This window comes from Myxocyprinus asiaticus, chromosome 9 (genome assembly GCF_019703515.2).
Source record: "Myxocyprinus asiaticus isolate MX2 ecotype Aquarium Trade chromosome 9, UBuf_Myxa_2, whole genome shotgun sequence".
NCBI lineage: Eukaryota > Metazoa > Chordata > Actinopteri > Cypriniformes > Catostomidae > Myxocyprinus > Myxocyprinus asiaticus.
The window spans coordinates 26762710-26789854 of NC_059352.1; the positions used below are offsets into that span (position 1 = coordinate 26762710).

General features: G+C 38.9%; 4 protein-coding genes across 6 annotated transcripts in view; 2 read left to right on the forward strand and 2 right to left on the reverse strand.

The window, feature by feature from the left end:
* The first annotated feature begins 195 nt into the window (after window positions 1-195).
* On the forward strand, window positions 196-21473 carry LOC127446357 (basic immunoglobulin-like variable motif-containing protein). Its single transcript, XM_051707245.1, has 10 exons — window positions 196-378; window positions 3761-4333; window positions 6200-6329; window positions 6429-6524; window positions 6811-6915; window positions 7006-7100; window positions 18280-18412; window positions 18608-18691; window positions 18776-18872; window positions 19501-21473. Exons 2-10 carry the CDS (start codon window positions 3865-3867, stop codon window positions 19795-19797), a joined length of 1506 nt encoding a protein of 501 aa, XP_051563205.1. The 5' UTR covers window positions 196-378; window positions 3761-3864; the 3' UTR covers window positions 19798-21473.
* Window positions 15397-18270, reverse strand: LOC127446360 (enhancer of polycomb homolog 1-like). The gene is given in 2 exon segments (XM_051707248.1): window positions 15397-16606; window positions 16608-18270. Coding segments are annotated over 2 exon segments (1335 nt in total). The 5' UTR covers window positions 16976-18270; the 3' UTR covers window positions 15397-15639.
* Window positions 21424-24838, reverse strand: LOC127446364 (homocysteine S-methyltransferase YbgG-like). Of its 2 annotated transcripts, none has more exons than XM_051707256.1 (8): window positions 24514-24838; window positions 24347-24414; window positions 22764-22936; window positions 22482-22585; window positions 22237-22398; window positions 21894-22099; window positions 21698-21771; window positions 21424-21591 (listed from the first exon to the last, which is right to left on the reverse strand). In XM_051707256.1, the coding sequence occupies exons 1-8, from the start codon at window positions 24583-24585 to the stop codon at window positions 21524-21526; spliced, it is 927 nt and encodes a 308-aa protein (XP_051563216.1). In that variant the 5' UTR covers window positions 24586-24838; the 3' UTR covers window positions 21424-21523. The 2 variants fall into 2 exon arrangements, with proteins under 2 accessions (XP_051563216.1, XP_051563215.1); XM_051707255.1 differs by having other exon boundaries at window positions 22482-22588; window positions 24514-24836.
* A 69-nt stretch (window positions 24839-24907) lies between these two features.
* The window catches only part of LOC127446362 (nucleoside diphosphate kinase 7-like), a 72473-nt gene continuing 70235 nt past the window's right edge, over window positions 24908-27145 (forward strand). Inside the window, exon 1 of one of the 2 annotated variants that reach the window (XM_051707250.1) lies at window positions 24908-25172. In XM_051707250.1, coding sequence (XP_051563210.1) covers window positions 25170-25172 — 3 coding nt within the window. In that variant the 5' untranslated portion in view covers window positions 24908-25169. The remainder of the gene's footprint in view (window positions 25173-27145) is intronic. The other variant, XM_051707252.1, reaches the window with a different exon arrangement.

Genomic DNA, 27145 nt, shown 5'->3' on the forward strand with positions numbered 1-27145 from the left:
ATAATAATTATTTATATTTTATATTCGCTTAAACACCCCCTCGTTTTCATGTTGGTATAACCAGCTGAAATACAATTAGGGGCCGTTCAAACCGAATACATACTTGTGTCCGTCCGCGGTGTTTTTCGATTGATTTCCTTTCCCGTTTCGCCTTTTTTTTTTTTTTTTTTTTTTTTTTGTCTCGCGCAGGAGCGCCTCGCTTTTTAAACACTCTTTCAAGTTTAAAAGAAGTTCAACGGTTAAAAAACGCGAGACACTTGCGTTTGTGAGCTATCGTTTTTAGCTCATGGACATGTTTGGCGTGAACGGCCCCTTAAACAGTCGAACAGGGACGCGCAGCGCAGTATGTATTTACGTTATTCCTGCAGAATTAACCAGGTAGGTGCAGACAGTCTGCTTCTTTTATTTGAATTATAATCATATACATATGGATTTCCAATGACCTTTCTACATGTAATAACGACGATTCATTTAATGGGTGAATTCATGCGAGGAGCCGTTTGATGGATACAGGGATACTACTTAACTATTATTATTTATCAGTCTTGTATATGTATTATTTGTTTTTAGACTGCGATGGTTTATTCTCAGTTTCAGATGATTTATTATTTAATATATTCCTGAAATGAAACGTTGCCTATACAGTGCTTTCAATTAAAAGACCTAAACAATGGTAGTTGACGATGGTGATGATGTAAGTGGAATTCTGCAGCCATGTGCTACCATTTAGCTTTAGTCCATTGAAACCATGAAACGTTTCTTATTGAAAGCTGCTGTCAGTGTCAGCTGGGCGATCAACCACAGCAGCAGATGGCAGTATTAAAGCAATCTCTGGCCTGGTTTACAAGCATATAACCATTAATAATCATGGTGATGGGAGTCAACCCTATCACACCTTAGTTTGCAAAAATCCACTATAGATTGTTATACATTTATTAGTTAATGGACTTACAACCCTACACTGAAAAAAGGGTTGTACACAGGGGCGTAGATTCCAGGGGGGATGGAGGAAGGTAACCACCCAATAATCAAAACAGGCAAAAACATCAAATATTTAATTATATATATATATAACTTATTTAGAAGTATCTTAAAGTGTTATAATGAATATTTAAATCTGATAATAATTACTTATATTTTATATTCGCTAAAACACCCTCTCGTTTTCATGTTGGTATAACCAGCTGAAACACAATTGGTGCCGTTCAAACTGAATACGTTCTTGCGTCCGTCCGCTATGTTTTTCGATTGATTTCCTTTCCCGTTTCGCTGTTTTTTTCAGTGTCTCGTGCAGGAGCGTCTCGCTTTTTAGTTCAGTGTTTAAAAAATGTGAGATACTTGCATTTGCGGCTTTTTAGTTAATGGACTTTCAACCCAACACTGAAAAAAGGGGTTGTACACAGGGGTGTAGATTCCAGGGGGGATGGGGGAAGGTAACCCAACCAATAATCAAAACAAGCAAAAACATGGAATGGAATGTTTTATTAATTCAAACTCCAACTGTCAAAAATTCTAATGTAAACAAACACATACAAGGCCTGTGTATCATAGATATACGTACATAGATGCCAATGGGCCACGATCCACGATTTTCACAGGCGGTGAAATTACCCATTATACTTAGCATGTACTCCCAACGCGGATGCTGTAGACTTCCGGTTCGCAACTTATTCACATCACCAAGCATTGAAATAATAACTAACGACAGTCAAAAACGATGGAACACTCCCTGTTTACTTAAAGAGCACCTATTATGATTTTTAAACATGCCTAATTTTGTTTTAAAGGTCTCATACAATAGATTTACAAGCATCCAAGGTAAAAAAAACATTTTAATTTGCTCATAATTTAAATTGCAGCATTACCTTTTTTCCCCAGTGTCAAAAACAACTCGTTCAATGGTCTGTTCTAAAGGATTCATTCTAAACTCCTCCTTTCAGAGAGCGTACTCTGCTCTGATTGGTCAGATGTCCCAGTGTGTTGTGATTGGTCTACTGCTTAGTGTAGTGTTTGAGGGCGGGTCAAAGCTGTTCACAAGCAGCCAATGAAGACCAGAGGCGAGTTTTTTGTTACCAAATTACATAGATTAGAACAGGAGGTAAATCTGGAATTACTAATGGCTCGTTTCAGGTGTTCAGAATCGGTTCTTTCTTTTGGGAGTCAATAACTCCATTTGTCAAGCACTTTGATTTTTGAAACTTTGCAGATTTTTTTTACATTCACAAACAGCTATATAACACACTACATGAAAGGTAATATTTGAAAAACCATAATAGGTGCTCTTTAACGTAAATCCCTTTCTCACTAAAATCTGTGTCTGGACGCATTCGACGGCAATCGCTGAATAAGTACACAATCACACACATTTACATGGTAAAGTTACTACACTGGGCTCTCGCTTTCTGCACAAGCCCTGTGTGTGTAAAAGAGAGGGAGACACACAGACATTCAGCGTGTAAAGAGAGAATTCACATTTATGATGTGCTAGATTTCACCGGGTTTCTTGTTGCACACACAATGTAAGATGATGATAGAAAGCACTTCAATATGAAAACGGACAAATCTGGGAATCTGAATCCAACCGGACGCTTTTTAAGGTCCAAAAAAAGAGGACATGTGGCCTCCCTAGGTATCATTTAAATATCAGCAGATTTGAGGGATGTATCATTTGGAATTATCTGTCAGTATTTAAAAAAAATAGGCAAATGACGGAGAATTATGTTAATGCCACCTCTGCTTATTGCATCTGGTGCGACTCAAAGTTTCAGGCATTGACAGCTTTTGGGTGGGTTTATTGTTGTAACATTCATTTTCCAGTAATTCTTTAAGCCACCTGTAGTTGTTGTAACATCCTCTAACAGCACATATTCCTCAAGAACCTCCGATGATTGGCATCACCAGTAACGTTTGTCTAGCTCTAGCATACAATAACAACAACAAAGCGGAAGTGTGGAGCATCTGAGAGGATGTAGCTTGCCGTAATGGTGCCACCCGTGGAGAAGTCAGGAAAAAGGTGGATACGTAAGCCGTCCACCATATTGAAAAACTCAAGGTCCGTACATAAACACACAAAAATAGTTACTGTGCACCTGCAACAGTATTTGGCAGTTGATTTTCACAAGATTGAGTTTGTCATTAATGTTAAATAATTCGAAATATTGTAGATAATAAAAATGACTTTAAACTGAAATTAAATGGTTAAAGCTCTTATAAATTGTATTAATTATCAGAGAAGCCAACAGCCTGATAAGCTTCACATTCTCACCTTTGAAAGATTATCCCATTTTGTCTGGAATTTATATCTCTGCGGTTCTTACAACCGTAGACAGCACAATGTTGTGGCAATTTAAGTGAAAAGCATTATTGTGGCTGGTGTGAATTTTAAATCGCCAAAATGTTGACCGTTCCAAGATGGCGGACGCGTTGACATTTCCAGAGCAGTCGAATGGGGTATCTGCATATATATATCAATGTGCCATATCATGGCTTCAGGTTACAATACAAAATCTATGAATCTATTTATCTTTCTGGAGGTTTTAACAAAGGTGAACTGGACTCTTAAACTTCTTTTTAAATCTTTCAGACAACAACTTTGTCAAGACAACATTTTATTACTATTATTATTATATAATTTTATAGAATATAAATATATATATTGAATAGTTGTCTCTGTGTTTGTATAAACTGCTTTTGCATTACAGTTTGTCACATGTAATTAATAAAGCATCTATCTATAATTCTGTCTTGTTCTAAACTGTAGCTAGTGGACGAGAATCCCTCTTTGAGCTCACGTTGGACCAAGTGTCACAATTGTTCCCAAACCTGTTAGTTATTCTCTTAACCATAATCCCAGTTCTCCATTCAATGCCTAACACTGTGGAAAGTGAAGGCACCAAGGTATCTACTAGTACTGATCAGGAGGCCCCGTCACGGGCCCCAGGCAGAGAGGATGAGTGCAGCTTCATGAGCCCCTTGTCACGTGATGCGCTGCGGGCACGACGGGCCTCCAGTGCAGAGCTCCAGCTTCCACGGACCTGCCCTGTAACACACTCCCGGGAGAAGTTCTACACTGTCTGCTCGGACTACGCAATGCTCAACCGAGCCAGACCCATCATCACATCTGAAGATGCGCCACCGACCAGACCAGACAGCGGGACATCATTAGTCAAACCAAACACTGGGACCCCTTCGCAGAGTCACTCTGGGGGAATCAGCGTGTCTTTTGATGGCAATTGCGATATGGAGGTTGTGTCATCCAGCAACAAGCCCGTGCTGGCCTGGGAGATTGACACCTCTGATTTTGATGCAGTTTTAACCCGAAAATCCAGAACAAGTATGTGTCTCTGAAATGATCATAGACAAGTATATACACTGTAGACTTTGAAAATGATTACATTATTTTCTAATAATTAAGAAGTCTGAAGCAAGTGTGAATATATCAGGGTCATTTTTAATCTACAAGCTGGTGAGAAAAAATATGCCAGGAAAATAAGATCATGCTCAACATCTGCTCTAGTTTATGTAACTCCACAGTGATGGCCTTATTGACATAGGTGACTATGTATGTCATCTCACGGTGCTAACCGTGTCTATTTATAGATTGTTTGTTACAAAATGAGTCACAGATACAGAGTTTAGAGGAAGAATGTACTGGAACTGTGCCATCACTCAGGCTGTTCATTGCCTGATCAAATGGAGTCTAGGGTAGGTAGGTTAGGCTACAAACCTTTAAAGTGGTAGATTAGGTAGATCTGAGAAAGCTGTGCCAAGATGAAGCACAGAGGGGAGATTTACCATACATGTGTTTAAGCTTAACGGTGAGCTCAGCTTTATATAAAACCCAAATGAGACATTCTTCACTGCATTTTTATTTTTATCTCATAATTTGAAAGTATAAATTTTTATAAACTTGCTAATATATTGTAATCTATATACACTTGTATAAACTTGCTAATATATTGTAATCTATATACACTCACTGAGCACTTTATTAGTAATACTACACTAATACTGGGTAGGGCCTTCAAAACAGTCTCAATTCTTTGTGGCATGGATTCCTTTGAGATTCTGGTCCATACTGATATAATTGCATCACATAATTTCTGCAGATTTGTCAGCTGAATATTCATGCTGCGAATCTCTCATTTTACCACATCCCAAAGGTGTTCTATTAGATTCAGATCCTGTGACTGGTAAGCCCACTGAAGAACAGTGAACTTGTTGTCTTGTTCAATAAACCAGTTTGAGACAACTTTTGCTTTGTGACATAGTGCATTATCATGCTGGAAATAGCTATTAGAAGATGAGTAAATTGTGACCATGAAAGGATGCACTTGGTCAGCAACAAAACTCAAATTGGCTGTGGCATTTTAAGATTGATTGGTATTGGTAGATTGATTGGTATTGGTAACGGGCCCAAAGTGTGTCAAGAATACATTCCCCACACCATTACACCACTGCCACCAGCCTGAACTGTTGACAGAAGGGTCCATGGATTCATGCTGTTGGTGCCAAATTCTGACCCTAACATCTGTGTGCCTCGGCAGAAATCGAGATTCATCAGACCAGTCTACTTTTTTCCAGTCTTCAACTGTCTGTGAACTTGTGCCCACTGCAGCCTTAGCTTTCTTTTCTATGCTGACAAGTGGAACCTGACATGATCTTGTACTGTTGTATCCCATCAAGGTTCGATGTGTTGTGCATCCTAAGAGGCTGTTCTGCTCATTACAATTGTACAGAGGGGTTATCTGAGAGACCGTAGCCTTTCTGTCAGCTCGAACCAGTCTGGCCATTCTCTGTTGACCTCTCTCCAACAAGGTGTTTCCGTCCACAGAACTGCCGCTCACTGGATGTTTTTTTGTTTTTGGCACCATTCTGAGTAAATTCTAGAGACTGTTGTGCATGAAAGTCCCAGGAGATCAGCAGTTACAGAAATACTCAAACCAGTTTCATGGTTGAAATCACTGAGATCACATTTTTTCCCCATTCTGATGGTTGATGTGAACATTAACTGAATCTCCTGACCCGTATCTGCTTCATTTTATGCATTACACTGCCGACACACGATTGGCTGATTAGATAATTGCATGGATAAATAAGTGAACAAGTGTTTCTAATTAAGTGCTCAGAGAGTATATTTTAGTCTAATATAATAATTATAATGTTGTTAAAGGTAAAATTTGGTATTTTTATTCCTTAGGTAATTTAAAGAAATTAAACTCAAAGAAAATGAAATCCTCAGACAGGCCCAGCAGAAATCTGCAAGATCTCTCACCTCAAGCCTCTGTGGAGGAGATGAAACAGAGAAAAGTCTTGGACCTCCGTAGATGGTAGAAGTGCATGTTTTTACATTCGTACTCATTGGAATGAGAAAATAAGCCTCAAAGGGTAAAAGTAAAAAAAAAATTATGTTCTCTCCAATGTTCTAGGTACTGCATCAGCCGTCCACAGTATAAAACTTCATGTGGAATCTCTTCACTTATCTCTTGCTGGAACTTTCTGTACAGCACTTTAGGAGCAGGCAGGTATGTGTGATTTTTAATCTGAAGTTCTGAATCATGGAATTTTTGGATTTGGCTCTTGTGATTTAGTGCATAAGGCTTGCCACAAACTCATGAAATAACATTGTTTCACTGTACAGATTCAATACAGTAGATTCTTGCAATCAAAGCTGCGAGGAGAAATGTGTCTCTAAGTGTATTTTAGGAGCAAAAACAGCACATTCAGTTGACCTATTTTAGGATTTGTAAGATATTTTTGTAGTTTTTTTTAGAAATAGCAAAGAGTAACCTTTAGATTTGATTTGTTCAGCCTCCCACCCATTTCTCAAGAAGAAGCCCTCCACGTACTTGGTTTCCAGCCTCCGTTTGAAGATATCAAGTTTGGACCGTTCACCGGCAATGCCACTTTGATGCGGTAAGATTGCTGTATTTAATGCTCTTGGAAAGATTCCTAGTTACTGTTTTAAAATACAATAAGCCTATATCTACTTTTATATTGGTACAGATGGTTTAGACAAATCAATGATCATTTTCGTGTCCGAGGATGCTCTTATATTCTGTACAAACCTCATGGAAAGCACAAGACAGCAGGAGAGTCAGGTGTGTGAATTTTAAGACATTTCTCATAAGAACAGAGGCTGCAACAGCATATTGTTCAACAAATAAATTTTCAATGTAGTCTTTTGAGTAGACTGTAAATGACTTCATGTAATGTAAATGAATGAAGCAGCTTTACATAAAATTACACTGTAAAAGAAATTGAAGCTGTAATGCCTGTAATGTCTTAAAGTCATCATTGTGCAGTGAAAAATAGAATATGGCTTAAAGGAATATTCCAGGTTCAATACAAGTGCTCATTCGACAGCATTTGTGGCATATTATTGATAACCACAAAAAGTTATTTCGACTCATCCCTCCTTTTATTTAAAAAAGCACAAATCTGGGTTACAGTGAGGCACTTGCAATGGAATTAAATGAGGCCAATCCATAAATGTTAAAGTACTCACTGTTGTCAGAGCCGTAGCCTAGCAGGCTGTGCTCATGACATGTGGTGCTGATGCATCACGGGTGACCTGAGTTTGAGTACCGGCTTGTGAGGTCCTTACCCGATCCCATTCCTACTCTTCTCCCCTGTCATTTCCTGTTTCAAAAGTATAGCCACAAGATGTAAACAGGCTTGGGGAGTAACGGATTACTTGTAATGGTGTTAGGTAATCAGGATACAAAATTAGGAAAAACAAAACACAAAAAAACCCCATTGTAATCAGATTATGGTTACATTTTCAAAAAATTGGGATTACTGTTAGGATTACAAGTTTTAATTTAATTTCTGACAAAAGAAATAGTGAATTTTCCTGACATAAAGTGATAGAGACAGCTGTTTGTTGAGAGTGAGAGATGGTTTAGATGCGCATTCTCTTCGGGTTCTGTCTCAACTCACTTGAGTCAGGAGTGCCTCCTACTGTCGCATGTGCAAATAATACCTGTCTCACATCAGCACTCTGCTCTCGAGGCAAACAGCTGCTTCATCGCGATGGCCACGGAAGAACATGCATTATTTTCTTGGAAATTTTGACATTATTCGCTCTTTAAAAGATAAAAGCAAAACAACATTAAAGTTCAGTGGATTGTATGCCTTCCAGCTGTGAAGATGCTCTCATTATCCAAGGACCTGAGAATTTGAAGTTAATAAGAGCCAGAAATCAGATTAGCTATGTTAGCTGAAATTAGTTAATATGAAAATGTGTTAAAATGAGTTAGCCTTAGTGCTCAAAGAAATCCGTGGCCCTCATCATTTGGCGGGAGAAGGAATAGCCACCAATATTGACACGATTTGCGCATCATTGCTGGTACGGCATAGAAATCCCCTGGTTTGCATGGTTACAAATGCGAACTGTACTATATTAGCCAGGACGTCCTGTATGTTGTTCTGTATTGAAAAATGACCCCTCCCCCAGGTGAACAGTATTTAAACCTTCATAATTTAAGAAAAAAAAAAACTTTTTGAATACAACAACAGTACAAAAATCAACTGAAAAAATACCACTGGAAAACCTGTTATGACTTTCTCTCCTTTTTCACCTCTCATGATTTCGCATCCCTGATCATTATTAACAAATCCAGATTGTACACATGAATACCAGATTAATTGAAAATGTGTTTTAAGTTCTTAGGAAGAAAGTTCAATGAAGAATTTATCTGATTTTGATACATTATTGTTGAGAACAGTTCAAATATCTGAGTCAAATGTAACATGTTCAACACTTATAGTTATTAGGAATAAGTAATTGAAAAGACACACTAAAAGTGATAATTTTTTTTCTTCTTTTTTTTCTGTTGGTCAAACAATTAATTCCCTGGGTTTATTAAAAACAAAAATCATATAATTTTTATATATATATATAATATAAATATATAAAACACCACATAGATAGATGATGCCATTGGAATGGGCATTCATATTGTGGTACATACAAACAACAACTACTACGAGTAGCCTTGTGAGGTACCGTCCACTGGAAGGGCACCACCATAAAGTCTTACAGGAAACAAAAAGTTTCTTTTTTTGTTCATTTTCCTTATTTTCATATAAAGTGGAATGCTGATAAAAAAAAAATCATACCAAGATGTCACTGTAGTCCTCTCCCTTATGAATGTGTTACACACAGATAAACTCGCTGCTCGGCACAGGGGACATACAATCAGTCATCATAACAGACGTAATGAAAATAAACCCATTTTCTAAAGTTTCACAAACTCCTAAATGAATTTTTTTTATCAGATTCTGATTAAAAAAAAAAAAAAAAGACTTAGAAATCATACAAAAGCAGCACTGATAAAAAAACAAAAAAACAAAACAACATTAAAACAAAAAATAGTGCTTGAGTGGAGTGGGAGCAGCCACATGAGAAAGAGACTGTGCGTGAGAGAGAAACCCCTGCTGCTTTTCCAACAAGAGATGTTCACATAAAACGGTTTTAGCTACACTTGCAGACACACATACACACTGCACAGAAACCCAAGAGGTTACAGTGTATTAAAAATAAGAATTGATGGGAGGTCACGTGACGCCATGCAAGAAGCAGACGTGTGAACGACGAGCTCTGCGCACCTTGCTAAATTTTTTATTATTCTCATGTTATAATTTGGTGAAATTCGATACACCCAGTTACACATTTGTTCTTTGAGGTAAAATTGGCAAAAAAGTCAAAATTATCGGGCTCTGGAGACATTAAAAGACACTTATGTGTTCAGGATGAAAGCCTCGACAGACCTACAGACCGGGGACTCGATTTGGATGGCGCGGCGGGAGAGGAGATCCAGCGTCAGTTGTCCAACATGTCGGTGATGTTGACGAAGGTTCTTGCTGACTTGGAGGATCTCGCTGTAATACGTCGATCGATTACGGCGATGGAAATAAAATTCTCTGAGTTAGTTACAAGAGTGTCGGATGCTGAGAAATGAATTGATTATTTGGAGTCTTCGGAGAGGGAATTAACCGCTAATCCGCCCGCGACCAAAGTTGATCTGGAACATATTCTTGAAAAGCTTGAAGATCTTGAGAATAGAAACCGCAGGAATAACGTCAGAATTGTTAGAATTCCTGAACGTGAGGAGGGCAGAGATATGGTGAAATTCCTAGACGAGCTCTTCCCGAGTCTGCTCGACATAACAGGCCACAAGCTGGAAATCGAGCAAGCTCACAGTGTCCCAGCTCACAGATCTGCTGAGGGAGACAGGCCCCGATCGATTCTGGCCAAATTTCTGAGGTCATCCGATAAAGATCTCGTGTTGCGCCAGGCGAGGAGCAAAGGGAAGCTTTCTTGGAAGAACCATAATATTTTCTTGTTCCCGGACTTTGCGAGTTCGACAAGAGAGAAACGCGATCGGTTCAAGGAATGCAAGAAACCCTTACATCGGTGAAAGATCTCGTTTGCTCTGATGTTTCCAGCCAAACTGAGAATAGAAGCAAAGAACGGTCGCAAATTATTTACATGCCCCAATCAGGCAATGTCTTTTATTGAATCAATGGGTGAGTAAACCATTGGATGTTTCTCATATGAGTGGGTCTGACTCACTGTACTTACTCTGGCTTTTAAGGAAGCTGGGCATCATTTTGGTTTCTTTTTGCGTTGGCGCCGCCTAGCGGCTGGAGTTTGTTTTGTGAATAACACTTTCCTTAAAGAAGTTTTTGCATTGATGAAAGATTACTTTTGCATTGAAGTTCCCGGCCAGTAGTGGACACTACGGATGACTGCAAAATACCTACATGCTCACACAAAGGATGCCATTTATAAAGTTGACGGATTGAGTAAGTCATGGTATATACTTTTATGCGGCCTCTGAGTGAATTGACTTGACCATCCATGGAACCGGGATGTCGGTTTTGTTTCTTTTTGTGTTGGCTCCGCCTAGCGGCTGGAAAATGTGCTGTTTACGGGACACTGGAATGATTACATCATCCGCTGAACTCATAACAGCTGGCTCACTGAACATTTGTTTGTCTGTCTGTGAAACTGAACGGTTTGTTTTGTGGAGGATCACACCTTTTAAAAACCTTTAATTTTGTGAAATTAATCTACATGTTCTGTGTTCATTCTTCCTTTTGGCTGGGGGTTATTTTACAAAGTATTTTCTGTTATGTAATTTTGCTTCACAAATTTGTGAGGCAAAATTGAGCAATCCAATGGCAAAGTTGTCGTGGGGGCTCATGGGCGTTCATGGACCTTTTGAGTTTAGAGGGATTGTCGCCGGTTGGCGCTTTCGTGCGTGGGGTTAATGCGCACGTTTTTCTTTTTTCTGTTTGTTTTGTTCGGGGGGAAGTTCGGTGTTTGATTGTTTCACTAATGGGGAATGTGGTCTGTATAATTTTGTTTTTGACACACAGTTTACTTTTTTTTATTATATCAATATGTCAGTTGTTAATATGAGTGTACTATTTCTCTCCACATGGAATGTGAATGGGTTGGGGCACCCCATAAAAAGAAGGAAGGTTATTACTTTTCTTAAACGTAATAAATATGATATAGTGTTTCTTCAAGAAACGCATCTTTCCCCGCAGGAAGCTGAAGAATTTGGGAAGATATGGGGTGGACATGTTTTCTTTAGTGCTGGCTCAAGTAAGAGCAAGGGAGTCATTATATTGGTAAATAAACATTTACAATTCAAATTTCTCAAACAGATTAAAGATAAATTAGGAAGAGTCATTATTGTTTTAGCTGAAATTCAAGGGCAAAGGTTGATTTTGGCTAATATTAAAGCGCCTAACGCTGATGATCAGGGCTTTTTTATAGATCTTGAAGGGATGTTGCAAACCGCTAGCACCCATCATGATATAATATTGGGAGGAGACTTTAATCTTTTGATGGACTCAGTCCTTGATCACAGTGAAGCAAAAGTGTGTAAGCCCCCTAGAGCATACTTGATGCTTCACAGGATGTGTAAAAATCTTGGTCGTACAGATATTTGGAGACTTTTGAACCCATCTGGTAGGGACTATACATTTTTTTCATCAGTCCATAAAATTTATTCTAGAATAGATTTTTTTTTTTATATCCAAGTCCCTCATTTCATCTGTTGTTGATTGCTCAATTGGAAACATCTTAGTCCCAGATCACGCCCTGGTGAGTTTAGAGGTGGTGCCACATACGGAGAAAAAGAAATCATATAGTTGGCGCCTTAATGTGTCCCTTTTGCAAAATCTTGATTTCCAACAAATGCTAAAGGCTGAAATCAGTGTTTATATGGAGACCAATTGGTCTTCAGTATCCACTGTGGGCATGGCTTGGGAGGCACTTAAGGCAGTTCTTAGGGGTCGGATCATACAGTATGCCTCATTCATCAAAAAATCCAAAGCACGAGAAGTCGTGGAGTTGGAAGGAAATATTAAAAATGCCGAAGCAGAGCTGATGCGCCGTTTGTCATCCGATGGCCTCAGAGAATTGACTCAATTGAAATACAGATATAATACTATTTTGTCGCGGAAAGTGGAGTTTTGGTTATTCAGGGCAAGACAGTCATACTTTGAGTTGGGGGACAAAGCAGGGAAACTTTTGGCTAGATATATAAAGCAGAGAGAGTCTTTTTTTACCATTCCCTCAGTGAAATCTGCTGATGGTGAAATATTTATCTCGGCCATTGATATTAATAATGCTTTTAAAGAATTCTACTTTGATCTCTATAGTTCCACGTCTTCGTCTACTGATGAAGATATTAGAAACTTTGTGGAAGCATTAGATCTCCCTAAACTGACAACTGAGCAAAAAAATTCTCTTGATTCTGAGATAACCTTGGAGCAGCTTGGCGAGGTTATTAAGGCCTTACCTAGGCAAGGCTCCGGGGCCTGACGGCTTTGCTGATGAGTTTTTCAAATCTTATGCTACAGAACTGGCTCCACATTTGTTAGAAGTTTATACTGAATCATTAAAGAATGGAAAGCTTCCACCAACCATGACACAAGCACGGATCAGTCTGATTCTTAACAAGGACAAAGATCCAAGCGAGTGTAAAAGTTACCGTCCAATTTCCCTGATCCAGTTAGATGTAAAAATTTTGTCAAAAATTCTGGCTAATCGATTAAGTAAAGTTATGACATCACTTATACATATAGATCAGGTGGGGTTTATTCGGGGCCGCAGCTCCTCTGATAACATTACGCGTCTCATCAATATCATGTGGTCAGTAGCGAATGAACAATCTCCAGTCGTTGCCATCTCACTTGATGCCGAAAAGGCGTTTGATATGGTAGAATGATATTATCTTTTTAAGGTTTTGGAAATATACGGGTTCGGGAGTACATTTATTGGATGGATTAAGTTACTTGATAGACACCCAGTAGCGGCGGTACAAACAAATGGACTAATTTCAGATTATTTTACTTTGGATAGGGGTTCCCAGCAGGGTTGCCCTCTTTCCCCATTATTGTTCTGTCTTGCCCTGGAACCATTAGCAGCCGCGATAAGAAAGGAGGATGATTATCCAGGGGTGGTGGCAGGAGGTATGGCGCATAAACTCTTGGTTTACGCAGATGATATTTTATTATTTGTCTCTGACCCCAGTAGATCTATGCCTTGCCTCCACAGAATTATTAATTCCTTTTCTAAGTTTTCAGGATATAGAGTCAATTGGTCTAAATCCGAAGCTTTGGCTCTGACAGCATACTGCCCAGAAACGGCTTTCCAGCCAGGTGCTTTCCAGTGGCCCAAACAGGGCATTAAGTATTTGGGTATTTTATTTCCAGAAAATTTGTGTGATTTAGTTAGAGTTAATTTTGACCCCTTAATAAAACGGTTTTCGAACGATGTGGGCTTCATTACATTTATCTATGATTGGGAAGGTTAATGTTATTCAAATTAATTGTATTCCAGAATTCAATTACTTACTGCAGTCTCTCCCTGTAGATGTCCCCCTCTCTTATTTCAAGCAATTTGATAGCATAGCAAAGTTTTTCATTTGGAATGGTAAGCATCCCAAATTACATTTCAATAAGTTACATAGGCCGACTGACAAAGGTGGGCTTGGCCTACCCAAGATTTTATTTTATTATTATGCATTCGGTCTCAGACATTTGGCTCATTGGTCGCTTCCACCTGAGAGAGCCCCTCCTTGGTTCTGTATAGAACAGGAAGTTCTTGCCCCTGTTTCGCCACTGTAGAGCCTTTCTATCAAATTAATCGGAGAAGCTTAGTTACATCCCGTTATCTCGCACTTGAACTCGGTATGGACTAAAGTGTCCAGACTGTTTAATTCAGAATTTTTTTTAAATGTTGCCTCGAGCATATGGCTGAACCCCAAACTATGCATCAACAAGTCCCCTTTTGCTGGTCAGAGTGGATTGGGAGGGGGGTTACTACACTCGGTGACCTGTATGAGAATGGAGTGTTGAGATCCTTTCAAAATTTGGTTCAACTTTTTGGGATTCCTTGATTTCAATTTTATAAGTATTTACAGCTGTGCCACCAGCTCTGTACTGTTTTTGGGAGTGGTTTACACCCTCCTAAAGCGGCAGACACTCTGGGAGAGGTGATTACTGCTTTTGGAAAAGGTCATGAGGTATCAGTGTATTACTCCTTACTAATTCAGAGTCTGGGAGACAGAACTTCAACTTCTCTTAAGAGATTATGGGAGAAAGATCTAAATTTGGTATTGGAGGAGGGAGAGTGGGCTGGGATTCTAAAAATGTCAAATCTGCATCCAGAGACGCAAGGGTTCGCCTCATGCAATTTAAGATTTTACATAGAGTCTATTGGACCTCCTCTAGATTGCATAGGCTTGGTCTTAAAGACACACCCACCTGCTGGCGATGTCAATTTGAAGATGGAGACACAACCCATGTATTTTGGGGATGTGTTAAGATGCAGGAATTTTGGATGAGGATTCAGAGTTTTATGTGCGAGGTTTTGGCCTCTCAAATTTTATTTTGCCCCAGACTCTGTATCTTGGGAGATGGGGCAGTCATTAATTTGGAGAATAAGCACATGAAAAACTGGGTTCTATCTAGTGTTATGATCACCAGACAGATCACTTTGAGGAGTTGGAAGTCGGCTGGAGCACCCTCTTTTCAGGAGTGGTGTTCAGAGATGGCCAGAGTGGCAGCTCTTGAGGAGGGGGTATCCAGAAGACTGGGGGGTCTGGAAATGTTTGCGAAGAACTGGGGCAGATATCTGTCTTTTTTGGAGGGCTCTCGGGGAGGGACAGTGGAGAGAGAGGTGTAGGGGTTTTATGTGTGTGATTGTTTTATTTATTTTATCTTTTTATTTTTTTTTATTTATTTACTTATTTTGTTGTGTGTCTATGATTGTGTGACCACTGGGGTGTTGTTGGGGGTCAGGTGGGGGTTGTATATTTATTCTGTATATGTGTGTTCTGCTATGTATATATTTAATGGTTGAATAAATAAAAAATGTTAATCGTAGAAAAAATAAGAATTGATGAATAAACTAAATTGTAAACACCTCACAATAAATGCTTTGATGTTGAGCAAGAGTTGTGTGAGATCAAGTGGAGATGAGGAGGAGGCAGATGTATCTGTGCTGGTGTGTGAGGTATCCATGCTGGGCTGCGGGCTAGGAGACAGTGAGGGGAACACGGGGGAATCCGGGTCCAGCCCATGATACACAGAATCCCAATCAGAGTGGGCTCAGTCCAATAACACCCTGCCCACTCGCCGCCGTGCCAATCCCAGGCATCGCCATGGCACTGTGAGCATGGTGAGAGAATAGCAATACCACACATCTCCTATCCCGCCCTCAGTTGGGTCTGTCCAGGGCCAATCCCCTGTGGGTCCTGAACGCACAGTATGATATTGACAGCCTGTTCTCCTCTGGAAGGCAAACACACCATCTGGATCATTCTCCTCCTCAACCTCTGAAGAACCAGAGAACATCTGGGAGGGTTCGTCATCTGAGCTGGGAAAGTCGTACTGATTGAGGTCTTTAGCGTTAAAAACAGCCATTGCCCTCAGGCCTGAGTGGGCAGAGCCTGCCAAGGGCAACGGCTTTGCCTTCTTCTCATACTTCCTCTTCTGCCGTACAACCTCTGGCTTATCCGCCTTGCTGTTGTAGTCCCGGTCGTGCTTTGTGTGTCTGTACTGGGTGCTGTTGGTGATTGGTATCAGCGGGATGACGGGCTTCTCCAGAGCTCTCTGAGCCAGAACCTCTGCCATCACCTCCCCTCCAAAATCAGCCATGCTGTTCCTCTTCTCTACGATCTCAAGCATGAGGTGCAGCAACTCTCTTTTGCTCTTCTCTAGCCTTTTGATCATCTCCAGGATTGTAACGGCTCAGCTCAGGTCCCTATGCAGATTCAGCATCTTCTCGTAAGAAGTTTCATCATTCTGATGATTCTTTCTGGTCTGCATCTTCTCCGTCCTGCATCTGAAGGCAACGTAGGGGTCACTGGTGCTGGAGCTGTCACACTTCTCCTGTTTGACAACAGGGATGAAAGAGCCGCTCTGACAGGCTCTCCTTTTCCTGCTCCAGTACTCAAACACCTCCTTTATTAACTCATCCTCCTTCAACAAGAGCTTGGTCTCCTGCAGAGACACTGGCTGCTTTCCATTGCCTTTCTCCAGTCGGTCAATCATTTCTTCAAACTGCAGTGCTCCCGCGTTTCTTCAGCTTATTTACAAATGTGTCATCATCAGAGTCCAGATCATCTGTTCTGTGTCCAGACTGTATGTGAATGAGCTGTTTCGGCACCTTGAAGTCCCCCGGGTAGAGGGATTTATAGTAGGCGATGTTGCTCTCATCCTCTGGCACGGGAATCACCATGTTATCCCTCTTCTCCCCATACACCTGCTGAGCAGAGATCGCCCGCTGGAGATGGTGTTCCGATTCCTCCTCTTTCTCCATCCCTGTGGGCATCTGTGGCACTGCCCGGTTAATAGACGCATATTCGTGCAGGTCCTCGCAGTGGAAGATGGGTAGAGGCTTGGAAGCGTCCAGTACCCGCCCCCTAAATGACAGTTTACTCATTTTATTCTTTATAATTCGAGATGCAGCATGAATCTATCCGATCCACTAATGTTCCCTACTGGTCCGATTAAAGTTCTCAAAGATAATGCCAGTTCAGTGTCCATAAGTGCACGAGTCGGTCGGTGGAGGTGGCGATGTGAGCAGAGGTGCGAGGCCGAATGGCAGTCGCTCTCTCTCTGTGTATTTGTTTTAATCAATTCTTTAAAACTAGATTTTGTTTTCTTTTTGGAATCAAAACTTTTTTCCCCTTTAAAATCCTCCTTAACCAGAAACATAAACATAGAAATCAGCCATAAACTGTTAGCTGGTGATGTTTGACTTTGGATCATGAGCAAACAGAGGAAAGACACGCTCCAGCATTTAATTATGACAATAACAACGATGATGATGATGATAACGTGTGATCTACATACTGAATACAGTCTGAAGTTAATGAATAGTGCAAATTACAATTGCCTATACACACTAAATGCAATACATGGTAGAATTACACTTTGCAGTGTTTTTGAATCTGAGGTCTATCCTGTCAGATGTAGTTTAATGTTAACCAAGACATAATTCAGTGCATCTGATCTGATTGTATTTGCTTTATGAGAAATTGTCTTTTTCTGTAGCAGACAGAGAACTCACCTGATTTCATTAAAAATACTGAGTTGTTCTTGGTAGGGTGACAGAGGACAATTCTCAGTTGCCTCCGCTTCTGAGACAGTCAATCCACACATTTTATCACGTGGCTCGTTGTGCATGACACTGCAGAAACTCTGAATGTGGAGGCTCATGCTACTCTCCGCGATCCACGCACAACTTACCACACACCCCATTGAGAGCGAGAACCACTAATCGCCACCACGAGGAGGTTACCCCATGTGACTCTACCCTCCCTAGCAACCGGGCCAATTTGGTTGCTTAGGAGACCTGGCTGGAGTCACTCAGCACACCCTGGATTCGAACTCGTGACTCCAGAGGTGGTAGTCAGCGTCAATACTCGCAGGCCCCCAAGTTTTGCTTTTTTAACGAAAAGGACGGACGAGTCTAACTTACTTTTTGTGGTTATCAGCATTTTGCTGTCAATTGAGCTTAACATATTGAACCCAGAATATTCCTTAAAGAAATATTATAGTTCCTAATGATTGTTTATCCAGTTTTTCATCCAGTTAGTTACCTAATGGGCTTCCTTGAGATCAATAACAAAACTATTTTTGTCAAGCTAATTCATGGGAACTCAGCATATTATTTTGCCTAATAAAATGGCAGTTAAATTGTTTTTCTCAGCATACTTTAGAGCATTTGTTTCTTCATCCTAGCCGAGGGGGCTTTGCTGAAGCTGACCCAGGGACTCAAAGATGAATCTATGGCCTACATTTACCACTGCCAAAATCACTACTTCTGTCCTGTGGGCTATGAAGCTACACCACTAAAAGCAGCCAAAGCATACAGGTACAACATATAGAGTCGTATGTCTAGTTAGTAACCCTAACCCTAATCCACTTTCAATTCTTTAGGCTGACAAAGTTTTAAGACAGATTAAGAAATAAAGCATTATGGTATGAAAAGCTATATTACTGTAGAAGAATGCTATTAACCTCTACTAATTTGTACCAACCCTTTCTCTAATTCAACTTTTTTTCACAGGGGGCCATTGCCTCTTAATGAGATGGAGCACTGGATTCTCATTGGCGAACCAAGCAGAAAACACCCTGCAATCCACTGTAAAAAGTATGGTTCATTTTATTCAATTTAAGTTCTTGGTGTATTTATAAATGTGTTATACACATTCTGATTAGGTTCCTATTTAATCAGGTGGGCTGACATTGTGACAGATCTGAACACTCAGAACCCAGAATATTTTGACATTCGCCATATAGAGAGAGGCATTCAGTATCGTAAAACCAAGAAGGTAAGAGACTTGGGCACTCACTATGGTGATGGTACTTCTACAAAAATTTCAATATTACATAGATTGGGCCTGGGTAGCACAGGAAGTATTGACGCTGACTACCACCCTTGGAGTCGCGAGTTTGAATCCAGGGTGTGATGAGTGACTCCAGGTAGGTCTCCTAAGCAACCAAATTGGCCCGGTTGCTAGGGAAGGTAGAGTCACATGGGGTAACCTCCTCGTGGTCACGATTAGTGATTCTCGCTCACAATGGGGCGTGTGGTAATTTGTGCATGGATTGCGGAGAGTAGAATGAGCCTCCACATGTGGAGTCTCCACAGTGTCATGCACAATGAGCCACGTGATAAGATGCGCGGATTGACGGTCTCAGAAGCGGAGGCAACTGAGACTTGTTCTCCGCCACCCGGATTGAGGTGAGTAACCGCGCCACCACAAGGACCTACTAAGTAGTGGGAATTGGGCATTCCAAATTGGAAAAAAAGGGGATTCAAATATATATATATATATATTACATAGATTTATGTTTTTTGTCTATATATATATATATATATATATATATATATATATATATATATATATATATAGAATGCAGCAGAGATGCCCTTTGTAATTCCAAATATGTTTATAGGTAGGGGGCAATCTGCATTGCATCATGGCCTTCCAGAGAGTGAACTGGCAAAAGCTGGGACCATGGGCACTGAATCTGGAAAACCTGAGGCATGATCTCCACCATCAGGCTTCAGAACACAGAGGTCAAGCAGAATCAGAGGACAGTTCTGAAGAGAGAGCAGTGAAACGCCTGGGCCGTTCCATCAGTACTGGGATCCAGAAGTCAGAAAATGCCTGGAAGCGTTTGTCCAACACACCTGAGTACAGGCACAGAGGCTCTCCAGACAGTGACTTAGATGAAGACATAACTGACTAAATCTGAAGATGTCCAACCCTCCTGATGAAGAGCTAATTGGGTTTTCTGTCATTTTAAATAAACATATGTAAGCATAATTAGATATGTTACATTAGACTGCACTGCAGGCAAAATGTGATGTGGTGTAGTGGTTGACTACTGGCTTGATCCCCATAAGCCATTGTGCACTTGAGCAAGGCACTTAACACCAGGTTGTTAAAGGTTAAAGGTGCCATTGTAGGTCAGCATCAAGAAAAAGTCTTTGAAACAAATTCTGTCTGCCCAAGTCTTGTGGCGATAAAGGTTGATTTTTATTCTATTCAATCCAAAAATACTAACCAATGACTCTTCAAGAATAGATTAAGTCACTTCGATTGGTCAAAATGCTGCTTTGGAAAACATATTGTGGATAAAAGGATCAACAAGTAAATTGTGCAATGGACCCTTGTCACATTTCTGGGTTTGGAATGCAGAAATAAAATTTACTATTACCCCCTCAGCAGCTCTATTTGAAACCCCACCACAGCAGTGCTGAGTAGATTTTTTTATTTTATTAATGCCAGGGTAATATAACACAAAGAATAATGTTATAAATTGACATTAAATATTTAAAAACTTAAAAATATAAAAAGTATACTAGATTTGCTCTGCTAATTAAAGCGGAAATGCTTCATCACAATTTTTGAAAAGTGCCCAATAAAGGTTGCTGTAATCGATTTTTTCATGGAAAGGTATGCACTTTTTTAAAATTATTAATTTAATTATTTTTTAAAAAAGTGTCTGTGACCAGTCTCTGTGACTGCTCTGGACTCTGTAAACAGCAAACAAAAATGTGTCCATGGGCTCTGACACTTTCTACCTATCTGACCATTTTGCATGTTCTCAAAGTATTGTAGTTGCAGCGAATTATTGAGGCTTAATGCCATTTTTATGTTATGTTGTTTATAACAGCTGTCAGTTGGCACTAATTTGCTGCTGTTGTTTTTGAGAACTGTTTCTGCTCAATGTCAGTCTCAATAAAGCTCATTTGTTATCTTTGAAGTGCTGGGTTTTGGAAAGAGGGGGCGTGGCTAATCCAACGGTTTAGCTCGTGGAAATTCTAGAATGGCTAAAATCACTTATAGCACCACTAACTGCACCAAGATCATAAAGTGAATATTTCAATACATTTCAGTCATATGCTTCTTGGTGAACTTACTAGATAATTGGACCACAATATGGCCTGTTGAATGAATGGATGATTTATATGAAGTGCATACAGAACACTTGTAACACTGTTATTTATCAATATAGCTTCTATTATTGTATGAATAAAAATGGCTTAGTTACAAGTTACAAATTAGTACAAAGTCATGAAGTCATGAAACAGAACCAACTAAGTCAAAGTTTTCAGAGCAGAGGATATCAGGTGAGCATTTAAACATTTCATTTCAGGCAGCTGGATTATATTCAGGTTATAGTGAAGTGACCAATGCTTTCTTATTGTTAATAGTAAGGATTACAAATTTTTTATGAAATGCTGTAAGCTAAAACTGCATGACTGCTTCCATGTTATGTGCATTACAATTTGTGTTCTACCTTTAACACAGCAACATCCAATGTATGAAGTTCCATGTCTAATCATTACAAATCCCATACTTGTGAGTCTACTGTGTTTGGATTTTTATTTATGAATAAAACATTTATACACCTTCTTACACATCAGTGCATTATTTCAGAAACAACTAGATGTGAATTAAGTCATGCATCATGGTTTCACATGTAATAGTTGTTTCAGCTCAGATATATCAGCAGGACCAACACGGCAGCAGCCACCTGTTGAGGTAAAGTATCTATCCAGTGAGTCAGTACTATAGGAAAGAACAATGAGTCATTGCTTGTGCTTGCATTAGAGCTTATTTACAGTTTAAAAAATACTTACCAATCCACAAAGCTCCTTGTTCTTTCCAGTCAATGCTTAATTTTGCAAATGATGTCCTTTTCTCCATTTTCCATCTGCAATTGTTTTGGAACAACCATGTGAACAACAGAACAAAAACACAATAAGGTGTCAATTATAAACGAATTCAGAAGTAATAAATGGCAATTCTGTGTCAGGAGCCATTGATTAACCTCACCCTGTCTGGGGATCCCAGCCCTCTCCACTATTAGGGTAGACTACCCAGCTAAAATCTGCTTTCTTGTGTGACTTAGCTGATTCTAGAAGAGGTGTGACCAGATGAGGAGGACAACAGTTCACCCCTACAGCAACCAGCTGTGTGGACTTACAAGCCACCTGAACTGCTTCAGAAAATCTTCTCCCACTTGAAATATTATGACTATCCTGAAACAGATCTAGCATTAATACCAAGTCTAGCACACTTTAATTAGTTTGAGACACTGTTGCAAGTGTGTGCTATTTGAATGAAATGTGTCTTTGCAATCAAAAAATATAATGGGGGATTCATTTGTATCAGTCACCTTACAGGAAAAGGAAAGCAAGGCTTTAGTTTCAGGGAATTCTTTGAGTACTTCCACCAAAGCCTCAGCCTCTTTGAGACCTGGAATGGTCTCCATGGCAACAAGATCAGCTCCAGCCTTTACTAAGCACTGGATCTGTGGACGATGCCAGTCTTTCAACTCCTAAGACAATGGAGGAAAACACACACTTGAAAACATCAAAGCATTGGCTTCCTGTGTAAACAGATAATGTCATCCTGCTTTACCTCCATTGTCATCCTGTCCTCATAGGCCCCTGTATACTCAGACCCATCATGTAGGAATGCCCCATATGGACCCACTGAGCCTGCAACCAAAGGCTCTCTTCTGTCTTCTAGGGGATGTATTCATTTTAGATAAATATGTCTTTTGTTTAGATCCTTTATAACATTTTAATCTCCATGTATGAATATACAAGTAACCTAAATTAAGGAGTTATAGCACTTTGTAAACTGCCTCAAGGAACTTGATAAAACTTCTGGCTCAGTACAACTTAGACTTAAACACACCTGATACGGATGTGTGAGACTTGAACTCCTGCACTGTCTCTTTTGCCAGTTGAACCCCTGACATCATCAGCTGCTGTGCCTCCTCAGGCCGGAGACCAAGATGTTTCACAAATCCCTCAATGCTGGCCTGATATGTGGCTGTTGTTATAACATCAGAACCACTTTGAAGAAATCTATTGAAAGAATATAATTCTACTATTAGGATCATAAAAAAAATCTGAAATCAATCATCTAATATAATATTTTTTTCTGATAGGGGTGGGTAAAAATATAGATTTTCTGATGCATTGCGATCTTCATTTGAATGATCTCAATATCAATTCTTAAATCCCAAGATCGATCTTTCACTCTATGTGCAACACTCTACTACAATGATTGGAAATCACTCGCATTTGCAACCAAATTTCATGCTATGCAACTAAAATCTACTGTATATATATATATATATATATATATATATATATATGGCAACTCGCTGTTAAATGTTTAGATTTCACTCATCAGTAATTGTGTAGTATAGAGGTGAAGTATTCAGCAGCAAGATACTTTCACCGCATGCTGAGAGTAAATGTTTTTCCGTGTAATGTGTGTCCAAAAGCGAGATCCATGCGGCCCATTTCTCACTGAACAATGTCTCTCTTAATACTTTCTGTTCTCTACAGTCAGTTGTTGATTAAAAATAAATAAATAAACATTTAAATCAAATCATGGATGGCACAGATGAGATAAAGCCTTTCAAGTTCTCTCTTGTTAACATGCGCTCAACCACAGACGCTCTTAACAGAAATGCCGCTTTTGTTAAAGAGACCGTACCGATTTTAGCAGGTGTTCAACAAATCAGTGTAAATACTTGTAAATAGTACAAATTATGCAATTAAACAATGAACATGTAACACAAAATAACACGAAATATAATATGTATTTTATTGACTGAATACATGGATTTGTTCATTTAAAACGTGACAAAAAAGTATGAAAAATTAATAAAATATAACTAGTAAAATTAATATTTTCGTAATGTACCTAGTTAGAAGGTCCCCTGTATGATTAACAGCATTAGCTGGGAGATCATTTCTTCCCTATGTAAGCAAAAGGGACATTAGAATTGAAATATACCCATATGAATCGATATCGAATCAAATCTAATCGAAATTTAATCGAATTGAGAGCTTGTGAATTGGAATCGAAAAACCTTTATCAATTCCCAGCCCTAGTTTCTGACATAGACATAGGCATTGCATTAAGTAGCAAAATCCATGAACTTTTTTTGATCAACACAAGAATTTTAAGTTAAACTATATGTATATATATATATATATATATATATATATACACACACATACACGTTTTTACCATTTTAATCACCTTTTTTTTTTTTTTTTGGACTGAAATGTTTCAAGTCAATATGAAAATTGCATATACTGTATAATTGTACAAGAATTAGACATATGTGTGGATGAGGCATTAATAGTTTTTATTGCTAAATCTAGTTATAAAACTATATAATATAGTCTTCAATAGTTTATAGTTTTAGATGAGGTAGGCCTATTGCATGTCAAACTGCTAAAGAAGTAATGCATTACCTGTAATGTGCATCCTTAATGGCCTTTGGGTTTGTATGAAGAAGTCTTGCACTCCACAGTGGATCTCCCTACAAACACAATATATGCATGATAAAATTAGTGATTCTTGTATAAAAAAAAAAAAAAAAAAAAAAAAAAAGTACTGATAATGGTTTCATTTTACCAACCTGTATTTGAAATCCACTTGCTTCCAATTCTGTTGCTAGACCTCCATCTAAAATTAATGGGCTGCGATTCATTTTAAACGAATATGGTGCATGCCAGTAGAACAGAAATACTTCCAAGGGACAAGATACCTGACAAGCATAAACCTCAAATAAACATAAACTCACTTTCGAAATATTTCAAAAGACCTTTGTCTTATATTGCCATAGATTTGCTACATTTTAAACATCACATTTTTAAAGGTTGTTAAATTGTAACCAAAAGCTTAGCGATTCTCTCGAAGGCCCAAATACCACTGAACTTGAACTATAGTCAAAGTCCACACCAAAACAAAAACCCATGTACCATGTGTCAGTTGGCGGTAAAGGTCAGTAACTATTACTTCCGGGTTACAATGAAAACCGCATAAACAAGCTAATTGCTCTGTAAACGTTCGTAAATTCCCCAAACTTTAAAATTAAAATGAGCTGAATGTCGAAACACTGCATTCTATAGATACAAATTTAAAGGAGATATTTTGTATAATTCGTTTTACGGTAACATGGCCGATGTTGTTGCTATGGTGATGGGACTTAACATCGAGGCTAAAGGAAGACAATCAACCGTCTGTTAAACAACCGGCAACAAACATTTGATTTCTTTATAAATCGATTCAGACATGGTAAGTGGGAGAGTATGTTTTCCCGTCTTTAGATATGGATAATCAAGTATTGAACTCTGTAATCATGAATACGCGTTTTGTTTGGAGGAAGTCGTTAACTGTGTGCCTGAGCAAAGTTTAAACCCTAATAGAAACATTAGTCACATAAACCAGTGATATCAAATGTGCTATCTTCACCAAAATATGAAATATCACAGTCTCATGAAAATAGAAACCTTGTCTATTATGGAAGTTAGATAGCGCGTGAAAGTGACAACAAGCACCTTGGCTATATAAATCCTCCGTAAACGAAGACGTATGCTTTTCACACTACTTTTAACCCTTGTTTTAACATTTTTAGCTGTTAATCGTATATTTTATGACGGTCATTTGGTCATAATAATGCGTTTTGGCTGCAAATGTGATCCTCATGTCTACAGTAGATTGAATGTAATGCTGTACTACACAAATGTTGTTCTCTACAAAGTAAATGACAAAGAATACATTGAATAATAATAATTATAATAATTAAAAGAACGTTCCCCCTAGTCAAATAGAATAATTTTTAATAATTTGTTGCATTTCCACCGTTGTCGTGACATGCACTGATGTGATCTGCCATTAGATGTCAGGATTTGCTTACAGAAAGAAAGTTCCTTGAGAAAACAACTCGGAAGTTTTCCAAAGAATGTGCCTCTCTTTCGCAGTCTGAAAGTGGTTTTGGCTGGTTTCAGTAAGCTGATTAAGAGTTTCTCAACTTTATATGAAAACGGATTGACTGTCTGGCCTCAGACTTTACAACTTTTCTAGGATTGTGTTTATAATGAAGACAAAGGATGCCAAATAAATTCATTTAAATGTAATCAAGAATTTTAATACTATTACACTTTTTTGTGTGTGTGTAATTTGCACAATAATCTAAACCTTGTTATTCTGTGTGTAACATAATACTTTTTGCAGTAACAAAATCCATGAGCTTTTTTGAATGAACAAAATTTTAGGTTAAAATGATATCTATGTTTTTACCATTTTAATCACCATTTTGTGACTGAGGAATGATTTTTACAATTAAAAATATTTCATGTCAATATGAAAGTTCATATACTGTATAATTGTACAAGAATTAGACATCATCTTCATGCTCGGTTGTACTCCTACACTGTTTTACTTTCCAATTCACATTCTGTCTCCATAAGTTGTGTACATTGATCCATCTCCTCGCAGACAGCATGAAATGTTTGCAGTAATAGCATAGGCCAACAGCAGGTGTCTGAGAAAGTCCTTGCTTCCAAGAAGGGCTTTTGGGAGGAAAGCCCTATTTTTCTGAGTGTTAGAGGTGGCAGATAAGCCCAGCTATTTCCAGTTCGATCTGGCCAGGATCATAAGATTTTGTTGTGCTGAAATGTTCGTTTGGAGCCCCTGTGTACCCTCAAAGTGTTTTCATTCCTCCTGTAAACATGTAGCAGAAGAACTTCAGGGTTCTATGACACAATTGCTAAAGAACAACAGATGGCATATTAGACCTGCTATGGTGCTAATATTTGAGAAAAAGTCTTCAGTTCCTATGGTTACACATTTCTTCTTAAATATACAGCTGTCCTCAGGTAACTTTGTCCCAGGCAGTATGTGTGGACATCTCTCCTTTTGCACACCCACTGAAATATCTCAATAGTCTTAATCATGGAAATATAGGCTAGTGTTGTAATACATATCACCTGTTTATCTGTATTTTTCTGCATTGGTTGGAAAATGCACTGTAAACTGTTTCATAGTAGTGCTGTGGGGAGAAAAAAAAATAGATTTTGGCACAAAGTCCTCATTTATTTTTACTCCTTTTTAAGGTCTGATTTAATACCTCAAAGAAGAGGTGCTTATCATTATTGATGTGAACTTTGGATAATAGCACCTGGATCTCTTTAGTACTTCACTGTAGAAACCATAATATTTCTCTAAATAGTGTCTGCACAAAATGTGTCATGCACAGTGTCAATTCT

Bases quoted from the DNA above. Each gene is read 5' to 3' on its own strand.
- LOC127446357 (XM_051707245.1), top strand. From the start codon at position 3,865: ATGCCTAACACTGTGGAAAGTGAAGGCACCAAGGTATCTACTAGTACT. The intron at 4,334-6,199 runs GTATGTGTCTCT...TTTATTCCTTAG, and splicing joins AACCCGAAAATCCAGAACAA to GTAATTTAAAGAAATTAAAC. The intron at 6,330-6,428 runs GTAGAAGTGCAT...CCAATGTTCTAG, and splicing joins GTCTTGGACCTCCGTAGATG to GTACTGCATCAGCCGTCCAC.
- LOC127446364 (XM_051707255.1), bottom strand. From the start codon at position 24,585: ATGAATCGCAGCCCATTAATTTTAGATGGAGGTCTAGCAACAGAATTG. The intron at 24,415-24,513 runs GTTGGTAAAATG...TTGTGTTTGTAG, and splicing joins CAAGTGGATTTCAAATACAG to GGAGATCCACTGTGGAGTGC. The intron at 22,399-22,481 runs GTAAAGCAGGAT...CCATTGTCTTAG, and splicing joins AGGACAGGATGACAATGGAG to GAGTTGAAAGACTGGCATCG.